Source organism: Pelophylax lessonae (genome assembly GCF_965119305.1).
Source record: "Pelophylax lessonae genome assembly, chromosome: 1".
Taxonomy (NCBI): domain Eukaryota; kingdom Metazoa; phylum Chordata; class Amphibia; order Anura; family Ranidae; genus Pelophylax; species Pelophylax lessonae.
The window spans coordinates 89,725,717-89,749,042 of record NC_138768.1 but is presented as its reverse complement, the minus strand read 5'-3'; the positions used below and the strand labels follow the sequence as shown (position 1 = coordinate 89,749,042).

The following is a 23,326-nucleotide window of genomic DNA, read 5'->3' as shown; positions in this document are numbered from 1 at the left end:
GCTCACCCATGTCTTAATGAACCTTGCTTTGTGCACTGGTCCAAAAAATTTGGTGGAGGGGAGATTATTGTGTGAGGTTGTTTTTCAGGGGTTGGGCTTGACCCCTTCCTTGTAGTGAAGGGAATTCTTAAGGCATCAGCATAACAAGACATTTTGGACAATTAATGAACCCAACTTTGTGTGAACAGTTGGATGGCCCCTTCCATTTCCAACATGATTGCGCACCAATGCATAAAGACAAGGATGAGCATGTTTGAGGTGGAGGAACTTGACTGGCCAATAGAACACCTTTGGGATTAATTAGAGTGGAGACTGCGAGCAAGGGCATCCCGTTTAACATCAATGCCTGACCTCAGAAATGCGCTTCTGGAAGAATGGTCAAACATTCCCATAGACACTCCTAAACCTTGTGGACAGCCTTCCCAGAAGAGTTGAAGCTGTTCTAGCTGCAAAGGGTGGGCCAACTCAATATTGAATCCTACTGACTAAGACTTGGATGCCATTAAAGTTCATGTGGGGGGGTGTGTTTTCTCACATCCTCTTTGTGGCCCTCAACAGTTTAATGATAAAAATTGAATGAGGCCCCAGCTGTTTCCCAATTAAAAAAGAGCTGCAATCTTGCAACTGAATGCTTAAAATAAATCTTCCAATGTCCTGTATTCCTGATAAAACATTGTAAGTTGCAGTTGTTGGAATAATGTTGAGTACCAGCAATTAAAAGGTGTGGAAATACAAGACTGCAACTATGGGATAATTTGTTCTCTGCTTCCAAAAAAATGTATAGCTACAAGCAGGTCTTTTTTTCCAGTGGAAACGCAGTTCCAGCACTGAATGTATATAGTACAGTGGGGTATAGGGCTGCTGAGGTGTGCTGAAGGGCCTATTGGTGATGGCTGTTGAGGGGGATCTCTTGTCACTGGGAGATCTTTTGTTGCGGGAGATGTTTTCTGCTGCTGGTGGGGAGATCTATTGCTGCTAGGGAAAATCTACTGTTGGAGGGTCTATTGATGCTGGCTACTGGGACATTTGTTATTTGTTGTTGCTGGTGGGGGTCTATTGTTGCTGGGGATATTGTCAGGGGTCCATTGTTGCTTGGGGGTGTCTTTGGTTGCTGGGAGGGATCTATTGTTGAGAGGAAGATCTATTATTGGTGGGAGGGATCTATTTTTGCTAGGGGGGGGAACTATCTTCGGGGGGGGGGGGGGGGGCTTTTGTTGCTTGTGCAGATCTACTTTATGGTTTTTCATTAACAAATTCCATACAACTACATAAGCACCAAAAATGATACTTGGTTTTGTATTCTCTAAAAGGGTCGGTACTGGAAGTTGGGTAGGGGGTGGAACCTAGGGATGGTGTTCAGAGGTGGGTATGGGGGTAAGGGGTGACTTGCACCTATTCTCTGGGGGGGGGGGGGGCCCTGGCTACATGTAAGCAATTTACATCACAGCCCTTGCCCCAGCTGTACCTTTCCATTCTAGGAAGTGAGAAAAAATAAAGGACTATTTTAAGACTAGACTAGCCACTGACATGCACACAAAAAGAATAAGAAATAGAAGTACTGTACTAGGGAAGACGGGGGTCAAAACTAAGGATAAGAACTGGCTTCTGTAAGATTATAATAATCCACTGTGAAGTGCACCTTCTATTTACTAGCAAGGACACACTATTGATCGCCCCTTTCTACCTGGAGCAGTCGCTCAGCAGGTGTTCAGGAATGCTAAATCTAGGTACATGTCCCCAACATCATCCCTTAAAAGCTAACTCCACCTTTAATACTATGTTACAATTGGATTTTATACCATGTTCTGCAATGCGGACCCTTCCACCCCAAAAACGGCCTCCCCTGTGACATCCTGTAGGGGTGCTTTTCCCTTGCAGCAGTTGACACTTTTGCATGGCTTCCACCTGCACAACCACATCATTCATTCACAGAGATCTGTGAACTAATAAAGTACAAGTCCCGTCTGCCACCATGGCAGATGGACTTGTAGCTCTCAGTGGAACACAAACGTGGTGATTACTGCACTTGTAGTCCATTGAAACTTCCTCCAGCTCAGCAACTGAGAGCCCATACCACAGACAGTCATAAAAACTGGAGGAAGAGTGCAGGAGCTTGTGCATTGTACCCACAATCCACTGATTGTGGTTGCAATGCTTTGCAGGCTAACGTGGAAAAAAAAAAAAAAAAAAAAAAAGATTAAACAATATAATAATAATAGCACTTTTTTGCTGCATATAGAAGTGATTTTTTATTTGTTTTGGAAGAGATGGACTTCGCCTTTAACCACTTGCCTACTGGGCACTTAAACCCCTTTCCTGCCTAGGCCAATTCTCAGCTTTCAGCGCTGTCACACTTTGAATAACAATTGAGCGGTCATGCAACACTGTACCCAAATAAAATTTTTATCATTTTTTTCACACAAACAGAACTTTTTTTTGGTGGTATTTAATCACTACTGTTTTTATTTTTTGCTAAACTAAAAAAAAGACCTACATTTTTGAATAAAAAATGTTTTTACAGTTTGTTAAAAAATTTTGCAAACAGGTAATTTTTCTCCTTTGTTGATGTGCGCAGATGAGGCTGCACTGATGGGCACTGAAAGGCTGCACTGGTGGGCACTGATAGGTGGCATTGATAGGTAGCACGGGTAGGTGACACTGATAGGCAGCACTGATCGACACTGATAGGTGGCACTGATTTGCACTGGTAGTTGGCACTGGTGGGCACAGAATGAGGCAGCACAGATGAGGCCCCTTACTTTGATCTATGATTAACCAAGTCCTGTGGACCTACAGATCACAGAGCGAGACACGTGTGCTCCACAGGGGATGCGCTGGTAGCTAATGCATGGGACGACCTACATGGATGCCCTCCAGGCAAATCAGCCCTGCTCTGTAGTCTTTCGGCTATACTGTGGGCAGGAAGAGCTTACACACGTTTATTATGACAAAGCAGGCAAACTGCGGCTGTACTTGTGTGTTCTGTTCATGAACACGATTGTTATATTAGTCTTAGAAAGCTACTTTCGAAATTCCAGACTGAATCTTGTACAAGAACAGTGTCAGATGTTACCCTGCACTAAGTCTTTTATAGGTGCTCCAGGGTACAAATAGGGTGTTGGGAAAAACACTGAAAGAACCAGCTGTGGTGAAGCCTTCTATGCAGCACACATAATACCATGGGGCCCCATTCAGGACAAAGTATTAGGTTTTTCAGCAGTGGCTTCTATAGTGTTTTTTTCTCATAGGATTTAATCTTAGAAGTCTTTAGGGAGCTGTCTAATTCCAACAGTGGCTACTTGGGTAGATGAAGAAGAAAAGCATGGCAAAGACCTTTGAAAATAAACAAAGTTTTGATCCCAAAGGCACTTGAAGGAGAAACCTAAGGGGTCACATACAGAATGACTTAAAATGCATTAAATAAAACTGAAAAGCACTCAAAGAAAAATGATTGGGTTCAGTCATTAGATGATTTATTCACCACATATGGCCACAAAAAGTACTGCTTACGTGGCTGGAACTGCACTCACCTGACATTTTTACCCTGATCCTTCAGCTGTTTCACTAGATCTGCAATGGGATACTGAGCTTTAGCAGCACACAGTCCATAACCTAAAAAAATCCAAAGAAACACAAGGTAAAGGAACAGCCTGGTCAAAGTCGAAAGCACACTTTTGAAATTAATACAAAAGACACATCCTGAAAATTCCATTTGTGTTACATTGTAGCCAGCCCCCTGCTGAAACCTCTATATAACCAGTTGATTGGTATTTTGAGAACACCATGCCCTGAGCATTGTGAATATGCAGCCCAAGAATTCCTTGTCCTTGCAGTACAGCACAGCATCATGTGACAAAAGGTAGGTGTGCGTAGAAGCCCTAGAAGCAGTTTTTTTTTAAAATCTGGTTGCATATGGAATTGCCCCTGAGCCCCCCAGCCCCTTTAACTGTTATCAGTAGCACCCAGTGTTCAGGTAGACTGGCCTACTTATAGTCTTCAGAAACAGGGTCACACACCTGAGGCTGTGCCACAGCTCTGGACCTAGAAAGTGCTTTGAGGCTAAAAAAAAAGTATTCACAGGCCTGGAAAGTATGTCTGCCAGCCAGTATTACAGTAGCTCCTGCAGCAACAGCAGAAAGCTTTTCTGCTCCCCTCCCCCCTATTTCATTGCCTGCTCTCTGGGACACAATGTGTAAGTGCATACTGAATTATAGGACAGGTATTGAGAGCTCTGCTGCACTTTTTTTTTCCTTTTCTTTATAAAGATAAAGGTTAGACATGCCAAGCTTTATCCTTATTTTTTTTTTTTTCGATTCTCCAAATTGTTCATTCTCAGTCTTATGTCAATGCCTGCATCATGTATAGATGGACGCTATAAAACATACACAAAATGGGGACTGCAGATATAAATTTAAATTGTTCATACCATCCCTGTCTCTTCATTTTCATTTTAACCACTAAAAAGACATGGCCTTTTCTGGAACCTTTTATTTAAATCAGAATTTTTTGCAAGAAAATTACTTATAAGCAGAGACCCTAGACAATAAAATGGTGATCGTAGCAATATTTTAAGTCACACGGTATTTACGCAGCAGTCTTTCAAATACAATTTTCTGGGATAAAAAATATGTGAAAGATGATGTTACGCCACGTAAATCGATACAGAACAGGTCATGCTTTAAAATTGTGCACGCTCGTGGAGCAGTGGCAAACTTTGGTTCTAGCCGACGCTTTAAACATTTTTACAGGTTACCGGTTTAGAGTTACAGAGGAGGTCCTAAACTAGAATTTTTACTCTTGCTCTATTGGTCGCAGTGATATCTCACGTGTAGTTTGAACACTGTTTACGCATGCGCTCACTTCTGTGCGCAAGCACAGAGGGATGTGGCGCTTTGGATTTTTTTTTAATTATTTGTTTTACATTTTATTACACTGTCCATTTATTTTTAGTTTTTTTTTTTATCACTTTTATTCCTATTACATGTAAGCATCCCTTGTAATATAAATAAGGATGACAGGTCTTCTTTATTGGGGATCTGGGTTCAAAATAACCCCAAATCTCTCATTTACCTTTAAAAACAAAAGATCAGGAAAAAAAAAAGTGAGGTCAGACATCGCTTTGGTTCTCTAAGGGCATGTTCCCAGGCTTCAGCAATCGATGGGTCAGGCCTGCAGGATCACTTTTATGTGAAAGAAAATCGGCCATAGTAAATAGCCGCTGCCATAACACTGGTATTTGACGTCAAAGTAATGACGTATTATTACTATGGGTCGGTCGGCAAGTGGTTAAATTGTGTGCAATAACCAGTTGCTAGTAATAACACTTCAAATATAGGCAGTCACAACCAGTTATTTTTAATGTCTTTTACCTGGAGTAATGATGATGTTATTGGCCTCCTTTATCAATTCAACTGCACCATCCAGATTGATTTCTGTGTGAGTACCAGTAATTTCCATTGGCTTGCCTCCAGCAGTAGATGTAGTTCCATAGCCACCAAGAATCACATTAGCAAGGGATCGGTTCATAGCCTAGCAAAAAAGGAAGAGGACAATAAGTCACACACCAGTTCAGAATTCTTTTTTTTTTTAAACATATAATCAATAAGCTATTAATTGGCTCTAATGCATAAGGATTTTAATGAGCGATATCTGCAGCATTAACAATTTCTGAACACACTGTGCACAGTCCAGTTCACTGCAAAGAAAGATTGGATAGTCTTGAATCATAAGCTTGATTGACAAATGGGACTGGAGTATCAATTGCAGCAATGCAACTCACAATCTACAAGGCCTGTTACACATAACAAATGTTAAAATAAAAGAGACGCAAAGATTGATGAAAATATAACCCAATTCCTTGTTACTTTTGCCTAGTGCAGGTTAGAGGGAAAAAAAATATCATAATGGATTGTCTAGTATGTGTTGCCTAGAGCAAGCAAAAGTTTCCTTTACATTTCAAACCTGCGTTTGGGCAATTACTTAAATTGGCAGTGGCCTAATGTTTAATTGGGATCTAATTGGCTGAAATGAGCAACCAATATTAGAATGGGCAGAAGAGAATTGGTTGGCACTTTGGTACAGCTGGCCAACTTCTTAAGTCAAAAAGTCAAAGATAATCCTCGCCCCAGACCTAGGTTTTCTACCAAATGTCTCTTCAACTTGCCACAGAATGTAGTTATCCCCTCCATTCCAGATTCGATGGACAGCAAGAAAAGAGAAACATACAAAAAGCTAGAGGTAGGAAAAATTCTCATAGCGTACATCGAGAGGACTAAGGACTGGTGCAAAATGACCACACAATTCATTCTCTACGCAGGAGTCAACCAAGGAAAGCAGGACTCAAAAAGTACGATAGCCAGATGGATAAAGCTTGCTATACAATATATCAAGCACAAAACCTTGCTCCACGGAGCAGAGTCAAAGCCCACTCAACCAGGGCTAGGGCATCCTCAAGCGCAGAGAGGGCCCGGGGCAACACCGGAGCAGATCTCAGGGCAGCGACATGGTCGAGCTTTAATACCTTTGCAAGGCATTACCGCATCAAACAGCTATCCAGTCAGGACCAAACATTTGGTCGCAAGGTGCACCAGGCCTTACCCCCCCTCCCTAATAAGTATTGCTTGATGCATCCTCTTAGATCGTCTCCTGGAAGACGATTGAAAGAAACAGAGTTAAGTACCTGGTAACTTTTTCTGAGAAGTCTTCCAGAGCAGCACTAGTTCCAGCCCTAAACAACAGTACAAAATATATTGGCGGATTCATAAGCTTACTGAGGGTTCCTTCAGTGTAGTGATCGACCGATATAATTTTTTTTTTTAATGCCGATACTTTGGTCATCGGATACCGGTATCCGCCGATATTTTCGGACATGTAAAAAAATTTTTTTTTCTAAAGGTACTCCTTGTGGAGTGATCTGGGGGTCTAAAAGACCCCCAACCCCCTCCTCGGCACTGAAAAGCATTCAAAACACCAAGTTTGGCTGTTCTGAATGCTGTCAGTTATTTTAATTAGGCGCCGAGTACCCGGAAGTGATGTCATGATATCACTTTGTTTTTTGTTACATGGAGACCGGTGCATGCGCACCTGCGGCAGGGATACCGGCTTTCACGGGGACACATCTTCATGCTACACTGGATCTTCTCTTCAGCGGCGCCAGTGGAGGTAGGATGCCTGGGTCTCCCGGTGGGAGACCCGTGTGAGCCGTGGAAGGCGGCGGGGGGTTGGGCGGGGACGTCCCCTCCCGCTCCTTGTAATGACAGCCGAGCGGCTTCTCAGCCGCATCGGTTGCCATTTCAAGTCAGCCGACCGTCGGCTATGGACACCGGTACCGGGGAGATGCCTCTAGCTGCAGGCATCTCCCCAGGACATGCACTTTCCCTAAATATCAGCAATATCGGTTACCTCAGGGGCCGATTCCGATATATCGGGGAAAGTGCATATCGGTGTTGCCGATAATCGGTAGATCTCTACTTCAGTGCTTTAACAATACTGAGTGACGCAGGTATGACTAACAGTTTTATTATGGGAAAAAAAAAAAGTTACCCCCCCCCCCCAATCGCCAGCCTTTTATAGTAAAAAAAAATAAATAAACGCAATGGTAATCAAATACTACCAAAAAAATGCTCTATTTGTGGTAAAAAAAAATGACAAATTTTATTTGGGTACAGCGTTGCATAACTACGCAATTGTCAGTTAAAGTAACGCAGTGCTGTATCGCAAAAAGTGGCCAGGTCATGAAGGGGGGTAAATCTTCTGGATGTCAAGTGGGTAAAATGGCAACAGATTTGCACTGCACATACGTGAATGCACTCTATAGAAAATAATTGTATTTCACTTAGATATTACAGTAAATAGTTCTAGATTTAAAATATGATGGCACTGTATAAATAATTCAAACGTTTATTCAATCATGTGCCTTTATGAGTACACAGATATTCTGTAACGGGATAGAGTATGGATGCATACAGGCTGCCATACCAAAGCAACTAATAATGTAACACAATATGCCAATTCACAAGCTCAGGATTATACCATCAAAACTGAAGAACGTAGAGATAATGTTTAGTCTGTGAATAGGAGTTATAAATGGTATGTATGGTATGTGGCAAGACAATTTTCTCTCATTGAAAAAAAAAAACTTCACATGCTACTCAGTGGCTGGCATAAATGGGTATTAGCTTGATTTTACTTTGATACAGTTCAAAAGGGTCTGCCAGGGTGAAAATAGACAAAACATTACACAGACACTAATCTTGAAAAATTATAGCCTTCTATGTCCAACATGACTGCATCAAAGACATTTCAATAAAAAGTTTCTGTATATTTGGATCAGAATTACACAAGAATTTATGAATGCATCAAAGCTACCTGGTGAAGATGGTTAAGCTAATATTCAAAAGAATGCAAGCAGTCAATTTTTTACAAAGATATAGAATTATTTTCACCTAAACTACGACCCTGGTATAGGGCTGGGAAAACACCCAGTGACCAGAGAGCGAAATACCCGCGTGCAACAAAGTCTTTGAAAGGCAAAGTTCCTACTATCCTTCAGCAGTTGAAGCCACCTACCTAAATTATTACCTTCAGCCCCGCTCCCGAGATCTTCATTGTGCTGCCCTGCCTTTGCAGAAAAAAGTTCAGAGTCCCAACTCCTATTATGTACAGTATGTGTTGCTCACACCATCCATTCTTTTTTCTGATGCATAATCCTCTGGGTGCCTGGGGGGTCACAATCAGTACATAGAAACTCCATGAAGACCTTGGATCATTGAGATCCCTAACCAACAGATGCGGGGAGATCACCTGTTCCATACATCGCTTGTGGTGTTCTGCAGTGGATGTGTGACATGTCACAGTACCTAGTAGGGAAAATATGGGCCAAATGACCTCCCTTGTGTGCAGGCTGGGCGCTATAATGATCCAAAGTCTTTATGGTGATGCAGTAGGGAGGGATGAGATACATTTGCCTTGGCTTCCGTCTTAGGATCCCTTCTAATAGCTATAGGAAGAATATGATAAGGCTATCATTTCAAAATTGCTTCAAACTTTTTTGTATCTGTCATTTCCCATCTACTATTCTCACGTTACAAAGATGATGCTAAACAAAAGAAAAAGTATACAGAACATTCTGGTGGGCAAGGTGTATCTTTTTGCTGAGGACACAAAGGTATACATCAGGGTTGACATTCCTGCAGGTGTTTGTAACATAGAACATGATTTGGCATTGTTGGAAGATTTTGTCAAATCAATGGAAACTACATTTCTAACTACAAAATAATGCACCGAAAGTGTTATTAAACCCAGGACCATGCATTCATTATATCTGGTTTCCCACAGTACACAGAACATGGAAATGCAATTATTTTAGTAAATATAAACTGCTAAATACCTTTTCTCATCAGCAGTATATAGCGATCTTGTGACTTCTATCAGTTCCTTGTAAAGCTTGTAGGAGGAGTTTCACACTGTACTGAACTGTCCTATCAGGACCCCTGACACTCTGTCTGGACAGTACTGATTGGCCCTGTGCGGATCACATGCACTCTCCCAAGAAAAGAAAAAACTCTAGCAATACACACCAAACTGAGCATGTGCAGCCTGACTTCAAAGGCTCTGTCTTATCCAGACATGTTCTGGGGGACAATACAAGAAGTGGAGGATCTGTGCACACAGAATCAAACAGGTTTTTCACACAATGCAGAGGTTCCACAGCGAGTATAACAAGCATGCTTTACTGCATATACAGACTGATTTTACTGTTGTGGGTTTAGTAACACTTTAAGAAAAAAAAAAAACATTGATAATAGTATAATATTGGGGGTACAATGTTGGCCAGAACTACAGAGAACTAAAAGGAGAAATAAAGGTTTGGATGCCTATTTCAGATAATGGCAAAATGGAAATCAGTGTGACCTGGCAGTAGGGAATGCAAATTAAGTTCTGGGGTGCATCACCAGCAGGGGGAAAGAGGTCTTGAATCCCATATACAGATCCCGGATTATCAGTAGAGGAATCACCAACAGAAGGAAGGCGGTCCCGATTCCCCTACATAGATCATTAGTTATCACTAGAGGGATCACCAGCAGGAGGAAGGAGTTCCCAATGCACTGTGCATTCCGGTTGCGGGAATCACATTGATTCCCACACCCCCAAACAAATCGAGCTGCTCTTGCGAGACGCGCGTGGCTGTCATTCTTTTTGAATGGCACCCCCATGCATTTCAGCATGCAACGCAATTGCGGGTGCAGGAACCATGCGGCTACCCTGCGGCTGGGTTTTTAAAAATGTGCACCTTTTTTCTGTGGTTCATGTGGCACAGCAGCTCATTCAAAAAAATGGGCTGCCGTGCTAAAGCACAAGTGGGCCACACAGCCCACAAGGGTGTGAATCGTGCCTTATAGATGCCTAATTATCAGTAGAGGGATCACCAGCAGGGGGAAGGAGGTCCTGATTCCCCTATATCAGGGGAGGGGAAACTTTTTTCTGCCAAGGGCTATTTGGAAATTTATAACATTATTCGGGGGCCATACAAAATTATAAACCTAAAAATTAGCCTGTTATATTTGGTCAAACGTTTAATTAACTCACCCCTAATGTGATGGCTGGAACTGCGTCTCTTTGGTGAGGTATGTGATGTTAGCTGGTATTGATGATGTTGCTATTCGCAACTGGTTTTCCAGGTTTTCGGTCAGTCTGGAGCGCAATCAACTCTTTGCGGTGGTAAGTTTTGAAAATAACTGCTGTGCTGTGGGTGCTGATGGCTGATACTGCAATGGGCTAAATGGGGCCTGGGGCAGAATTTTTGACCAAAAGGGGTGCTACAGATGTGGTGTCAACAACTGTGGCACGTGCGTACACATGTGCCACAGGAAAAAAGATATTGCAGCTATTGATGGAAAGACCTACAAAATCAATCAGTTCATCAATTGCAGCACCACCCATGTGGTCTATGGGATGCTCTGTCCCTGTGGCCTCCTCTATGTCGGCCGCACCACTAGACCTTTGAGAGTAAGAATTAGTGAGCATAAAAGTGGCATTACTCTGCAGAAAGACAAATATTCTGTTCCTCGGCACTTTCTGGATGCACACAATAGTAGCGTTGAGGGCTTGAGGGTTTTTGGGATAGAGGCCATCAACAAAGATTTGGATGGTGGCCTCAAGTACCAAAGGCTCTGCACCAGAGAGGCCTATTGGATATTCACCCTGGGGTCTTTAGCCCCGAAAGGGTTAAATGAGGAGATTGAGCTGCACACAGTGGTGTGATAAAATCTCTTCCCTCCTTTTATCCACCCCCCTAAACCCCCCCCCCCCCTCCTTTGCTCCCTTGTTCCTCTGTGGTACAGCCTCTTGGGTTGGATGGCTGTAACAGCCCATTTTTGGCCATTAGTATTAGCATTGACATATGTACACAAAGACCAGCTGGTATTGGTTTGAGTGCATGCTTCCCACATTATGCATGTCCGCATGGGGAACTGTTTTCCTTCTGCGGCCTGCTTATAGACAGTGATGGCACATTGGCACTTTTTTCTTGCACCGTATATGTATTTTGAGCGGGACACACACAAAAAACAAAAAACAAATATAGATAGAGATATAGATAGAAGGTATATGCCTAAACATAAACGTATGCATAAATCTATATGCGTTTGTGCTTGTTGGCACCATTATTATGTTATATTACATTATAATGTATTATACTATATATATATTTTTCAGATGTGGTTCACTCTCATCCACCCCCCCCCCCAAAAAATCTCCTTTATGTAGTATTATCTTTCAGTGGTATTGTTGTATTATTGCATCATGTTATCAATCAATCAATCATTTACCTCTATTTATTATTATCACTACTATTATTATATATATTCTTTTGTCAATATGTCCTGATCATGCTATATGTACCTTGCAAGCTTATGCAAATGGTGCCATCATTGCCCTTATTTTTGAACAGCCTGCCTGTTCACCACGGACATTTTATATATATACATATGCACTTGTAGCCACTTGCTTAGAGACGCAAGGAGGAGGGCGGAGTCGGGTAATTTTTTTTTCTTTTTTTTTTTTTTTTTAGCGCCGCTCTGTCCATGTCCACTGCTGGCTGGCACAGCTAATGACTTGCAGAGAAATGGTCCGAGCGGCGCCCCGTAGTGATGGCGGAAGTGATGCGGGTGAAACGCATCCACCCGCACTTCCGGTTTCTCACTTCCGGGTACGGGTTGGCGTGCGTCCCAGAGAAGGGACGCAGCCATCCAAATAGGGATGTTTCAACATACAGCAGACCCCTTTTAGTCCCGGCCAGCGGCACCCTCCTCACATCATGATCACAGGTACTATTTGTGTGTGGAGGCCAGCGAGATCCTCTTGCACCATGCCAGGCTAGCTGTATACGCTCTGCTCCTACGGGTAGTGTCCCCCCTGCATGGCTGTAGGCCAGGGGTGGCTGACACTGCTCTGCTTGCTAGTGGATATGCACAGGATAAGCAGTGGAGTTCTCATCTGATCCAATAGAGACCTAAAGTACTGACTGTTGATGTGAGTGTATATGTGTGCATGTATATGTATATGTATGTATGTGTGCATGTATATATATACACGTGTGTAGTTATTACATGTGTATATGTATATACGTATATATGTATACCACTTCTGACCACAATGCATTACCCGTCACATTTGATTTGTTATCTCCTTTCTTGTTCGAACAAGTGTTTCATTTGCTGTATATTTATTTTATCTATTATATTTCTTTTGCCGCTGATCACATAGTCCGAGCTGGCCTTGGAAGGTGGGTGTGTTTTGGCTCGGACTGGACAAGTGTCCTCTCTGTCCTCCCCTCTTCCCCTCCCCCTCCCCCCTTCCATGTTCTTTCCCTGTCCCAGCATCCCCATTTTTCTTTTCCCCCCCCTTCTCCTTCTTGCTGCTGTGTCCGTTTTATTCTTCTCCTTTCTCTTCTCCCCTCTTCTTCCCTTTTCTCACTTCCCCCCTCCCCTCTGTCCCGCCCTTAGGGTTGGGGTGGAGCAGGAAGAGGTGGGGCCTACTTCCATTTAGTCTTTGACCGTTCGGCTTGTGATCTAGCAGCATCTTTTCTGGCTCTGAGGAAGGGGGCTCGCCCCTGAAACGCGTCAGCCTAGCCACAGCAGCCCCATGCGACTATCTGTATGCCCATTTGTCACTATTGGGACCTGGCTACCTTGGAGACTGTATATGCTATTCTTGATGTGTGTTGTACCACACCAGTCTTGTGAGTATATTGTACACCTTTTAATATTTTAATAAAAGTTTTTATGGTAATGCACTAGGTCGGTGCGCCCCTCTTTTTTCTTTTTTTGTCTTCTCTGCTGCTGGCTCAGGCTGGTAGTGCTCACTGGTACTGCTGTGGGTACTGCTGGCTCAGGCTGGTAGTGCTGGCTGGTACTGCTGTGGGTACTGCTGGTGGGAAATGCTGGCTAAAGACTCAGGAGCGGCGCCGCGCTGGAGGAAGATAGATGTTCCTGTATCTCGGTCAGTCTCCTCACAGGCGAAGTGCATTTGATATCACTCCACCTGTGACTCACTCAGACAGAAAGGAACCGGAACTATACAAGAATCATCGGCTCCGTTCTAACAGCTCAGCTGCGACAGACAGACCAAGCGGCACAGACCAAATGATTTCGGGGGGCGCATACGGCCCGCAGGTTCCCCACCCCTGCCCTATATAGATCTTTAGTTATCATTAGAAGGATCAACAGCAGGAGGAAAGAGGTAATGACTCCTTTATTTATTCACTTACAAAAGGTACTGATCAGATATAATGGGGTTAATTCACTAACACTGGAGAGTGCAAAATCTGGTGTAGCTGTGCATGGTCTCCAAACAGATTCTAACTTCAGCTTCTTCCATTAAGCTTCAACAAAAAAAAAAAAAAAAAACAGAAGCGGACTTATTTCTATGCAGAGCTGCACCAGATTTTAAACTGTCCAGTTTTACTAACAACCACCAATATGTCCAGAGACAGGCAACAAAAACGGTGAGGGATAAAATATATAAGAAGAAACTGGAGGGGCTAAATATGTGTAGTCTTCTAAAACTTTGGGGCTTGTTCACACTAGCGGTTGAGGGGTAAAACCCAGCATTTGAACCAAATTTTTACCCTTTAGCTGCAGAGGCAGCAGCAGAGGATGTAAACATGCAGTGGCTGTGATGCTTTTCTTCCTGACCGTGGCAGGAATTTTACCCCGTCGCTTTCAGTATGTGTAGAGTCTGCCGAGCACGACCCACTAAAGTGAATAGGACCACTCTTTAAGTGCCCCGGCAAGCGTTCACATCTCTCTACTTCCACGGTCATACATTTTTCCTTGTGTTTTTTTTTTTTTTTAGGTTCTTTAGGCCTGGGTTTACACTAGTGCTGCTGGATAATCATGCCTTTTTTAGTGCATTTTTATGGTAAGTGGAGATTGCATTTTATACACAAAACCCTGCCAAAAACTCACTAAAACCATATGTACACGCGTTTCACATGCGCTTTCCAGGGACAAGAAATGCACTATTCCACACCAAAAAAAGCACCTGCACCTTTTCAAAAATCACACTGCATCATTTTGTACTTATGAGAACGGCACCATAGAGAATAAGGTGATTTCCACTGTCACGAAGCGACACTTCATTCAAGTCACTGCACAGCAGCGTAGTGACATGCAGGGCCATCCAGAGGACATATATAATGCAAACAGGTTGCATAATATTGCATAATATTGCACAGCTCTGGAGCGCAGTGAAACACTATGCTCTGGTGTAAACATGACACAAAAAAACTATTGTTTTCTGTGTGCCATTGCAGATACCTGATTTTTCCCACAAGGAAATGCAGGTAAATGCACAGTGTGACTGGGCTCTAAGGCCCCTTTCACACAGGCTTTCCGATCAGATACACCATGCATTCCTATGGGGCAGCGAATGTCAGCGGTGACATGTCCACTGACACCCACTGCTGTCCGATCCAATCTGGTCTGTGAAATCCAGACCGATGGAAACCCTATTTTCCATCCGTCTGGAGGATCGGATAGGATCGGATGAAAATGGGCAGGCGGTTTCATCCGAACTACCATAGAGGGGAGTGGGATCTGACCGGTCTGTCTCTGCACACAGAGCGGAGATAGAACTGTCATCCGCCTGCTCAGCGGGGAACGACAGATCGATCCCCCCTGTCAAAACTGAGTCCACCCGGCAGAAAGCCCATTTGAAAGGACCCTCACAGAAGGAGTGAATGATGCTTGGAGCGGACTTCCAGCAGAGGTAATTTGCGAACAGCCTTAGGAGAAATGCAATCTGTACAGGGAATTGACACACAATATCACTTTATACACACAAATTTTAACACTCAATTTACATACATGTACATGCATACACAGACGGGGGAAATTCCAGTTTTTATGTTGTCAATTTCTCCGATGTATGGTGGAAATTGCACCAGGATGTTTGTTTTTTTATTTTGTTAGAGAATATGCAAACTGTTAAACCAATGTTCTTACCTGTTACACTTTTCTAAACCATAGGAGTTACCAGGGATAATTGCACTTTAACAAATTACAGTATTCCGTCAATGAACAAATTGCTTTCCTTTTTCTAAAACAGCAAAAACAAAAGGTTGCGTGCATGGCTGGCACGCAGAGGGACACAGCTCAGTATATGCCCTGCAATATAGAATTCAAACCGCACATCATGTCGGTGGCCCCAGACTGACCTGCCTGATTATCTGCTTACACACATCTAATCATTCTCTGTCTGCATCATCAGACACCAAAGTGCCAAACACAGCAGTGGAAGTCCCCAGTGCAAGGTCTCCCCAGACACGCACAGCACTGGATAATACAACAAATATGCATCTAGCCTGCCATAAGAAATGTTCTCCAAAGAAGAATGCTGGAGCAATCAAAATATTTCGACTGTCACCTCCTCATCTGCAATAGATTATCTCCAGCAGATAATCCTGTGTGCTGGGGCCGCTCGCTCGCACACTCACAAGGTTAGGTAATGTCATTATGCTGCCCCACTGTGGTGGGACCAAATCAGGACAAGACTACAAAAAAGATACATTAGAACTAGATACACAAAGGAAATGTCATCACAATTGTCTTGCTACAAGGTAACACTATAGAAAACACTGGGGCGGCTTCAAAGTTACCCGACTCTGAAGCCACCCCATGCAGTGCCATTTCAGCGTGGCTTGCAAACGACTTCTCTAATCGAAATCAATGCAAGTCGCCCCCTAAATAGTGAAGGAACCCTTTTCTAAGTTGGAGCGACTTGAGTTGCTCCGATTAGAACGGTTTCATTGCATTGAATAGAGCGCGACTTGTCAATGCTAAGTCGCCTGACAAGTTGCCCCAGTGTGAACCGAGACTTAAAGGGAAGTTACCATCATATGGAGGCTGCCATGCTACTGTACTCTTCAAAAAAAGACTAATTGCCTGCTCTTGTTTGATTCAATATTTTAACCACTTGCCGACCGCTCACTCGAGCTCTACTGCGGCAAAGTGGTTAGTTATCGTCCAGCGACGTAGACCTACGTCGCTGGACTCCTCCCCTTGTGGGCGGCGCTCGCGCGCCGCCGGAGGCTCGCTCCCGCTGTATTCATTCACAGCGGGAGTCAGGCCAGGGGAGGAGCAGCGGTGATCGCCGCTGCTTTTCCCCGATCGTCGGGGAATCGAGTCTGGAGATCCGCCCGCTTGTGTAAACAAAGCGGGCAGATCTAAGTGACAGTGACAGATTGCAGGGTTCAGCATAGCTGAACATGCGATCTGTCCCTGTGTCACTCAGTCAGCTCCCCCCACACGTTAGTAAGCACCAGGCATACATTAACCCCTCCCTCTCCAATAACATTAACCCCTTCCCTGCCAGTGTAATTTTTACAGTAACAGTGCATATTTATAGCACTGATTACTGCAGGAATGTCACTGGTACCCCCAAAAGTGTCAAAAATGTCAGTCAAGGGTCCGATCTGTCCGCCGCAATGTCGCAGTCCCGCAAAAAAAAAAAAAAAAAAAAAATCGCAGATCGCCGCCATTACTCGTTAAAAAAAAAAAACACCAAAAATGACAGAAATCTTTCCCTTAGTTAGTAAACGCAATAACTTTTGCGCAAACCAATCAAAATACGCTTATTGTGATTTTTTTTTTTTACCAAACAGGTAGCAGAAAACAAATTGGCCAAAAATCTAAAAAAATTAATATTTTTACATTTTTTGGGGGGGAATTTTATATAAAAAATGTGAAAAATAGTTATTTTTTCAAAATTTACGCTCTTTTTTTTTTGGTTATAGCGCAAAAATGGCACAGGTGATCAAATACCACCAAAAGAAAGCTCTGTTTGTGGGAAAAAAAAGAACGTAAATTTCGTTTGGGTATGGCGTCGCACAACCGCGCAATTGTCAGTTAAATTTGCACAGTGCCGAATCGCAAAAAGTGCCCCAGACGTAAGACAGCAAAATCCTCCGGTGGTAAAGTGGTTAAGGTTTCATGCACACTGTATGCTATCGACGCTTCTTTCTCTTACAGGAATTTAGCAGCAGCAAAAACGCAGTAAAAAGCCATGTTTTGGTATGCATGGTCATGCATCTGGCATTAACAATCTATTGCTCAGAAGTCTGGCATTAGTACAGTGTCAGTGCATATTATTATAAATAAAAATAGTGCAGCGCTATCAATAATGAAAAAAATGAGTAAAAGAGAGTATCCAGCACTATCATTAATAGTCACAATGAGTATGAGAGGAAGTCCCCAGGAGCAGATAAGGTGATTCATGCACAAATTAGGATTGAAAGTGCTCCACTCAGTGCTCGTCCGTCACCCAGTCACACTAGCTGCTCACCTCAAAAATAGCCCCCATGTCACCAGACGGGCCAATACAGCTTGTACTCTCAAGACCTCATAGATGAAATGACCATAAATCAGGATAGAGCCATCAGTCCTCTTCCCCAAGCAAACTGATTTCACTTGACAGGAGCAAGTCAATGGTCCATATACAAAGCAAAATGTCCAAACATAGTGCTTATATTGCTAAAACAACCTTTATTAAGCTTCACACAAAATATATAAAATTACCTTGTCAGGTACTTGGACAAGTGCATGATACAGAACGATATTGTGAGGTATAAACAATGCAGGAATCGCGGCTGACCGCGATGGATGGCGGGTGATGTCACCGGCCCCTCCCCCTTCATACGCGTTGCGTCCCTCTGGGCAGGACTTCATCAGCGATGAAGCCATCGAGACTATTAATGATAGTGCTGGACACTCTCTTTTACTCATCTTGTTCATTATTGATAGCACTGCACTATTTTGATTTATATAGGTTATTGGGATTTTGGTTTATTGACCCCGAGTGCATAGCTGCTTTCTGTATTTTGTATCCAGGTACGCTGTTTTTTTGCTTATATATAGTGCATATTATTAGCACCAATCACTGTAAAAAAAAGTGGTGTGCACGCGATAAGAAAATCAGATGAACAATCATCCGATTTTCCTTGTTTCACAGCAAATCAAAATTGATGAACAAAAATTCTCGTGCGACAAAGGCTTTTTATTTTTTTTGTTGTTGTTTGTGTCTGATCATGTGCAGTCTTTTTCTGATTGTTCTTGTACTAAAATCGTACGAAAACAGTACACATTATAAAGAAAATCGTTTGTTCGTTTCTCAAACACTTTCGAGTTTGTCCCTTCTGGAACTTTTGTACGAAAAGTCAGAATCGGTTGTAGAAAGTGGTATGCACACTACATAAAAATCTTACGAAAGTTCTTTGGATGAAAAATCTCACCCGATTTTCTTATAGTGTGTACAAGCCTTTAGGGTCACCGGAGAGGTCAGTGGCAGTAAGCCAGTTCCCACAAAGTGTCAGTTTCAGATTTTCCACCGTCCCACTATAAGTTGCTGATCACCACTATTACCAATATAAAAAAAATAAATAATAATTAAAAATTCCAGTACATATCTCATAATTTGTAGACACTATAACTTTCACGCAAACCTATCAATATACACTTATAGGGATTTTTAACAAAAGACATGTAGCAGAATACATTTTATTATATATATATATATATATATATATATATATATATATATATATATATATATATATATATATATATATATATATATATATATACACACACATATACATATACATACATACACACACACACACACACACAGTGCCTTGCGAAAGTATTCGGCCCCCTTGAACTTTTGCCACATTTCAGGCTTCAAACATAAAGATATAAAACTGTAATTTTTTGTGAAGAATCAACAAGTGGGACACAATCATGAAGTGGAACGAAATGTATTGGATATTTCAAACTTTTCTAACAAATAAAAAAACTGAAAAATTGGGAGTGCAAAATTATTCAGCCCCCTTAAGTTACTACTTTGTAGCGCCACCTTTTGCTGCGATTACAGCTGTAAGTCGCTTGGGGTATGTCTCTATCAGTTTTGCACATCGAGAGACTGAAATTTTTGCCCATTCCTCCTTGCAAAACAGTTCGAGCTCAGTGAGGTTGGATGGAGAGCGTTTGTGAACAGCAGTTTTCAGTTCTTTCCACAGATTCTCGATTGGATTCAGGTCTGGACTTTGACTTGGCCATTCTAACACCTGGATATGTTTATTTGTGAACCATTCCATTGTAGATTTTGCTTTATGTTTTGGATCATTGTCTTGTTGGAAGACAAATCTCCGTCCCAGTCTCAGGTCTTTTGCAGACTCCATCAGGTTTTCTTCCAGAATGGTCCTGTATTTGGCTCCATCCATCTTCCCATCAATTTTAACCATCTTCCCTGTCCCTGCTGAAGAAAAGCAGGCCCAAACCATGATGCTGCCACCACCATGTTTGACAGTGGGGATGGTGTGTTCAGGGTGATGAGCTGTGTTGCTTTTATGCCAAACATAATGTTTTGCATTGTTGCCAAAAAGTTTGATTTTGGTTTCATCTGACCAGAGCACCTTCTTCCACATGTTTGGTGTGTCTCCCAGGTGGCTTGTGGCAAACTTTAAATAACACTTTTTATGGATATCTTTAAGAAATGGCTTTCTTCTTGCCACTCTTCCATAAAGGCCAGATTTGTGCAGTATATGACTGATTGTTGTCCTATGGACAGAGTCTCCCACCTCAGCTGTAGATCTCTGCAGTTCATCCAGAGTGATCATGGGCCTCTTGGCTGCATCTCTGATCAGTCTTCTCCTTGTATGAGCTGAAAGTTTAGAGGGACAGCCAGGTCTTCGTAGATTTGCAGTGGTCTGATACTCCTTCCATTTCAATATTATCGCTTGCACAGTGCTCCTTGGGATGTTTAAAGCTTGGGAAATCTTTTTGTATCCAAATCCAGCTTTAAACTTCTTCACAACAGTATCTCGGACCTGCCTGGTGTGTTCCTTGTTCTTCATGATGCTCTCTGCGCTTTAAACGGACCTCTGAGACTTTCACAGTGCAGGTGCATTTATATGGAGACTTGATTACACACAGGTGGATTCTATTTATCATCATTAGTCATTTAGGTCAACATTGGATCATTCAGAAATCCTCACTGAACTTCTGGAGAGAGAGAGTTTGCTGCACTGAAAGTAAAGGGGCTGAATAGTTTTGCACGCCCAATGTTTCAGTTTTTGATTTGTTAAAGTTTGAAATATCCAATAAACTTCATTCCACTTCATGATTGTGTCCCACTTGTTGATTCTTCACAAAAAATTACAGTTTTATATCTTTAGGTTTGAAGCTTGAAATGTGGCAAAAGGTTGCATAGTTCAAAGGGGGCCGAATACTTTCGCAAGGTACTGTGTATATATATATATATATATATATATATATATATATATATATACATACATAGTGTGTGTGTGTGTGTGTGTGTGTGTGTGTGTGTGTGTATGTATATGTGTGTATATATATATATATATATATATATATATATATATATATATACATATATATATATATATATATACACACATATACAGTATGTATATATATATATATATATATATATATATATATATATATATATATATATATATATATATATACACACACACACATACACACACTTTAACTTATTTATAGTTATTTATTATATTATAATTTATGATTTTGTGTTTCAAACCATCATACCCGAGATGTTATAAAGAAGAACACACAGTAAAAAAAAAAATCATATGTAAATAGTTGGTTTGGGCTGCTCGTCCTTAAAGCGGAGTTCCAGCCATTTACTCACCTGTCCAACGGTCCAGCGATGCAGCCGCCGGAAGCCTCGATCCTCTCCCTCGGCGCCGGCATCACTGCTGTGGGTACCCGGCTGTTACAGTTTGCGGCTTCACAGCCGGGTACCCACTGCGCATGCGCGAGTCGCGCTGCGCGCCGTGATTGGCCGGCAGTCTTCTGGGACCTCTGACGTGTCCCAGAAGATTGCAGGGAGGGAGGGGGAGAGGAGAACTTCCGCTCAGGGCGCCGCGGCGCTCCGAGCGGAAGTGGGAGCGGGTACCTGTCAAAACTAGGTACCCGCTCCCCCCCTCAAAAAATGACATGCCAAATGTGGCATGTCGGGGGGTCAGGACTCCCTAAAGCGGAAGTTCCACTTTTGGGTGGAACTCCGCTTTAAGAATTACATGCAAAATAATGGTACCGCTTTCAGCACCTAAAATCTGAAATAATCATACCGCCAGGGAGGTTAATAGGTACTCAAGACAAAACTAACTTCCTCATCTAAACTGCCATGATCACTAGCTACAGAGGGCTACATTTTTATCCTATCATAGAGGAAAAAAAAAAAAAGAAAAAATGATATCCTTCAGTGAATGCTGGAAATTCCTCGGCAGGGAGAATGCCCTGGGTAACTAAAGCTGGCCATACATTGCTATATTTTTGTATAACAAACTTTCAAAGAACATTTAATAAAGCAAACCGAGACTTTGGATTTGGTGTTAAAGAAAATTCGTTTTCATCCTTCTCCTTCGATTCTTCTGATCGTTGAAGTCGAAAATTAACGCTGATCCGCTTACCTTCAGAAAATCAAATGAACATTTAAAAAAACAAATATTTTTCAACAAAATTGTACTAGTGTATGGCCAGCTTTAGCCCAGTAGCCAACTGCTATAGGTATTTCAGACCACTAGTAAGATCAGTTATCAATGAGACAACTACATTTACAGTCACATATACAAAGAATTAAGGCTTCTTATTAGCAGCTCCAACATCAGTAGCTTTACAAGCCACGGAATTCCGCTAAACGTAGGGTGGTCCAATTAGAGCAGGCCTACAGGATGTGTAGGCGGGACCACTTCATATTCAGTCCTTCTGAAACTCAAGACTCTTCCAGTGCATTGATACAAAGCAGGAAAACAAACCACCAAACAGACTAACATAATATTTTTCAAAGCCCGCCTGACTATTCCTAAACATAAATAAGCCAACGCGGCTCTTAATTATTTTGATTTTAACAAGCCTTAGCAACTTCTACACACAAATCACCCCGTTTAAGAAATGAGAATTAACTGAATAACCATTACATGACTTGGAGGTAAACAAATGTTGTGTTATCTGTATACTTTAAAGCGGACCAATTTAAGATGACACTGATTAAAAGCACACAGTACAGAAGACAGGCACAAATTTGATGCAGATCTCCCTCAATTTCCTCATTTACATGCTTCCCCTACTCATCAAACCACTTCTGACATCAAAGGGCCCAGCGCCATTTAACCCTTTCACCATGCCAAACAGCTCATGTAGGTCTGCAGAACAATCAAACCTTGTATGGTGCGGGATGGATCAAACTCAGCAACTCCCAAGCAAAAAATTGGAAGTATAAAAACTACCATACTAGTTAAAAAATACGGATTTGTTTTTCTATGTACAGCTGCTGATATTCTCTATTAGACATCTCTAACTTCTAATGCGGTTCTTTTTTTTATTTAACTAAGAGTAAAAACATTCCCTGAATTCATCAACAACCAGTCTTAAACTATAAAACAATTTGGGGCCCCATTCAATTAAAATTCCTCGAACGGCCAAGGGACACGAGGAAAGAATAAGAGGGCCGCATGCAACACATGACTCTGGTTTAGATCCATGCCCGTGGACTACATCTGAACTACATGCAATACCCCCTAGATGAAAAAATCTGCCATGCTTATACAGCTTGGCAAAGAGCAAAGTGCAAATTGTCATTTATGTTTCAGTGAACTGACATCAGTAAGTTGAAACCGAAGTTTCACCATAATATTACAGTCATTGATTTTCATCCTGTTTTACTTCAGTTTTTTTCCAAAGCTGTCATCTAATTCCACTAAGAAAATAAAATAAAA

At 42.1% G+C, this 23,326-nt stretch overlaps 1 protein-coding gene across 1 annotated transcript in view; it reads right to left on the bottom strand.

Moving 5' to 3' along the window:
- Nucleotides 1-23,326, bottom strand: part of NNT (nicotinamide nucleotide transhydrogenase) — a 245,293-nt gene that overhangs the window by 42,375 nt on the left and 179,592 nt on the right. The window contains exons 18-19 of the mRNA XM_082252359.1: nt 5,370-5,529; nt 3,531-3,612 (exon numbers count right to left, since the gene is read on the bottom strand). Of these exons, the coding sequence (XP_082108485.1) occupies nt 3,531-3,612; nt 5,370-5,529 (242 nt within the window). The remainder of the gene's footprint in view (nt 1-3,530; nt 3,613-5,369; nt 5,530-23,326) is intronic.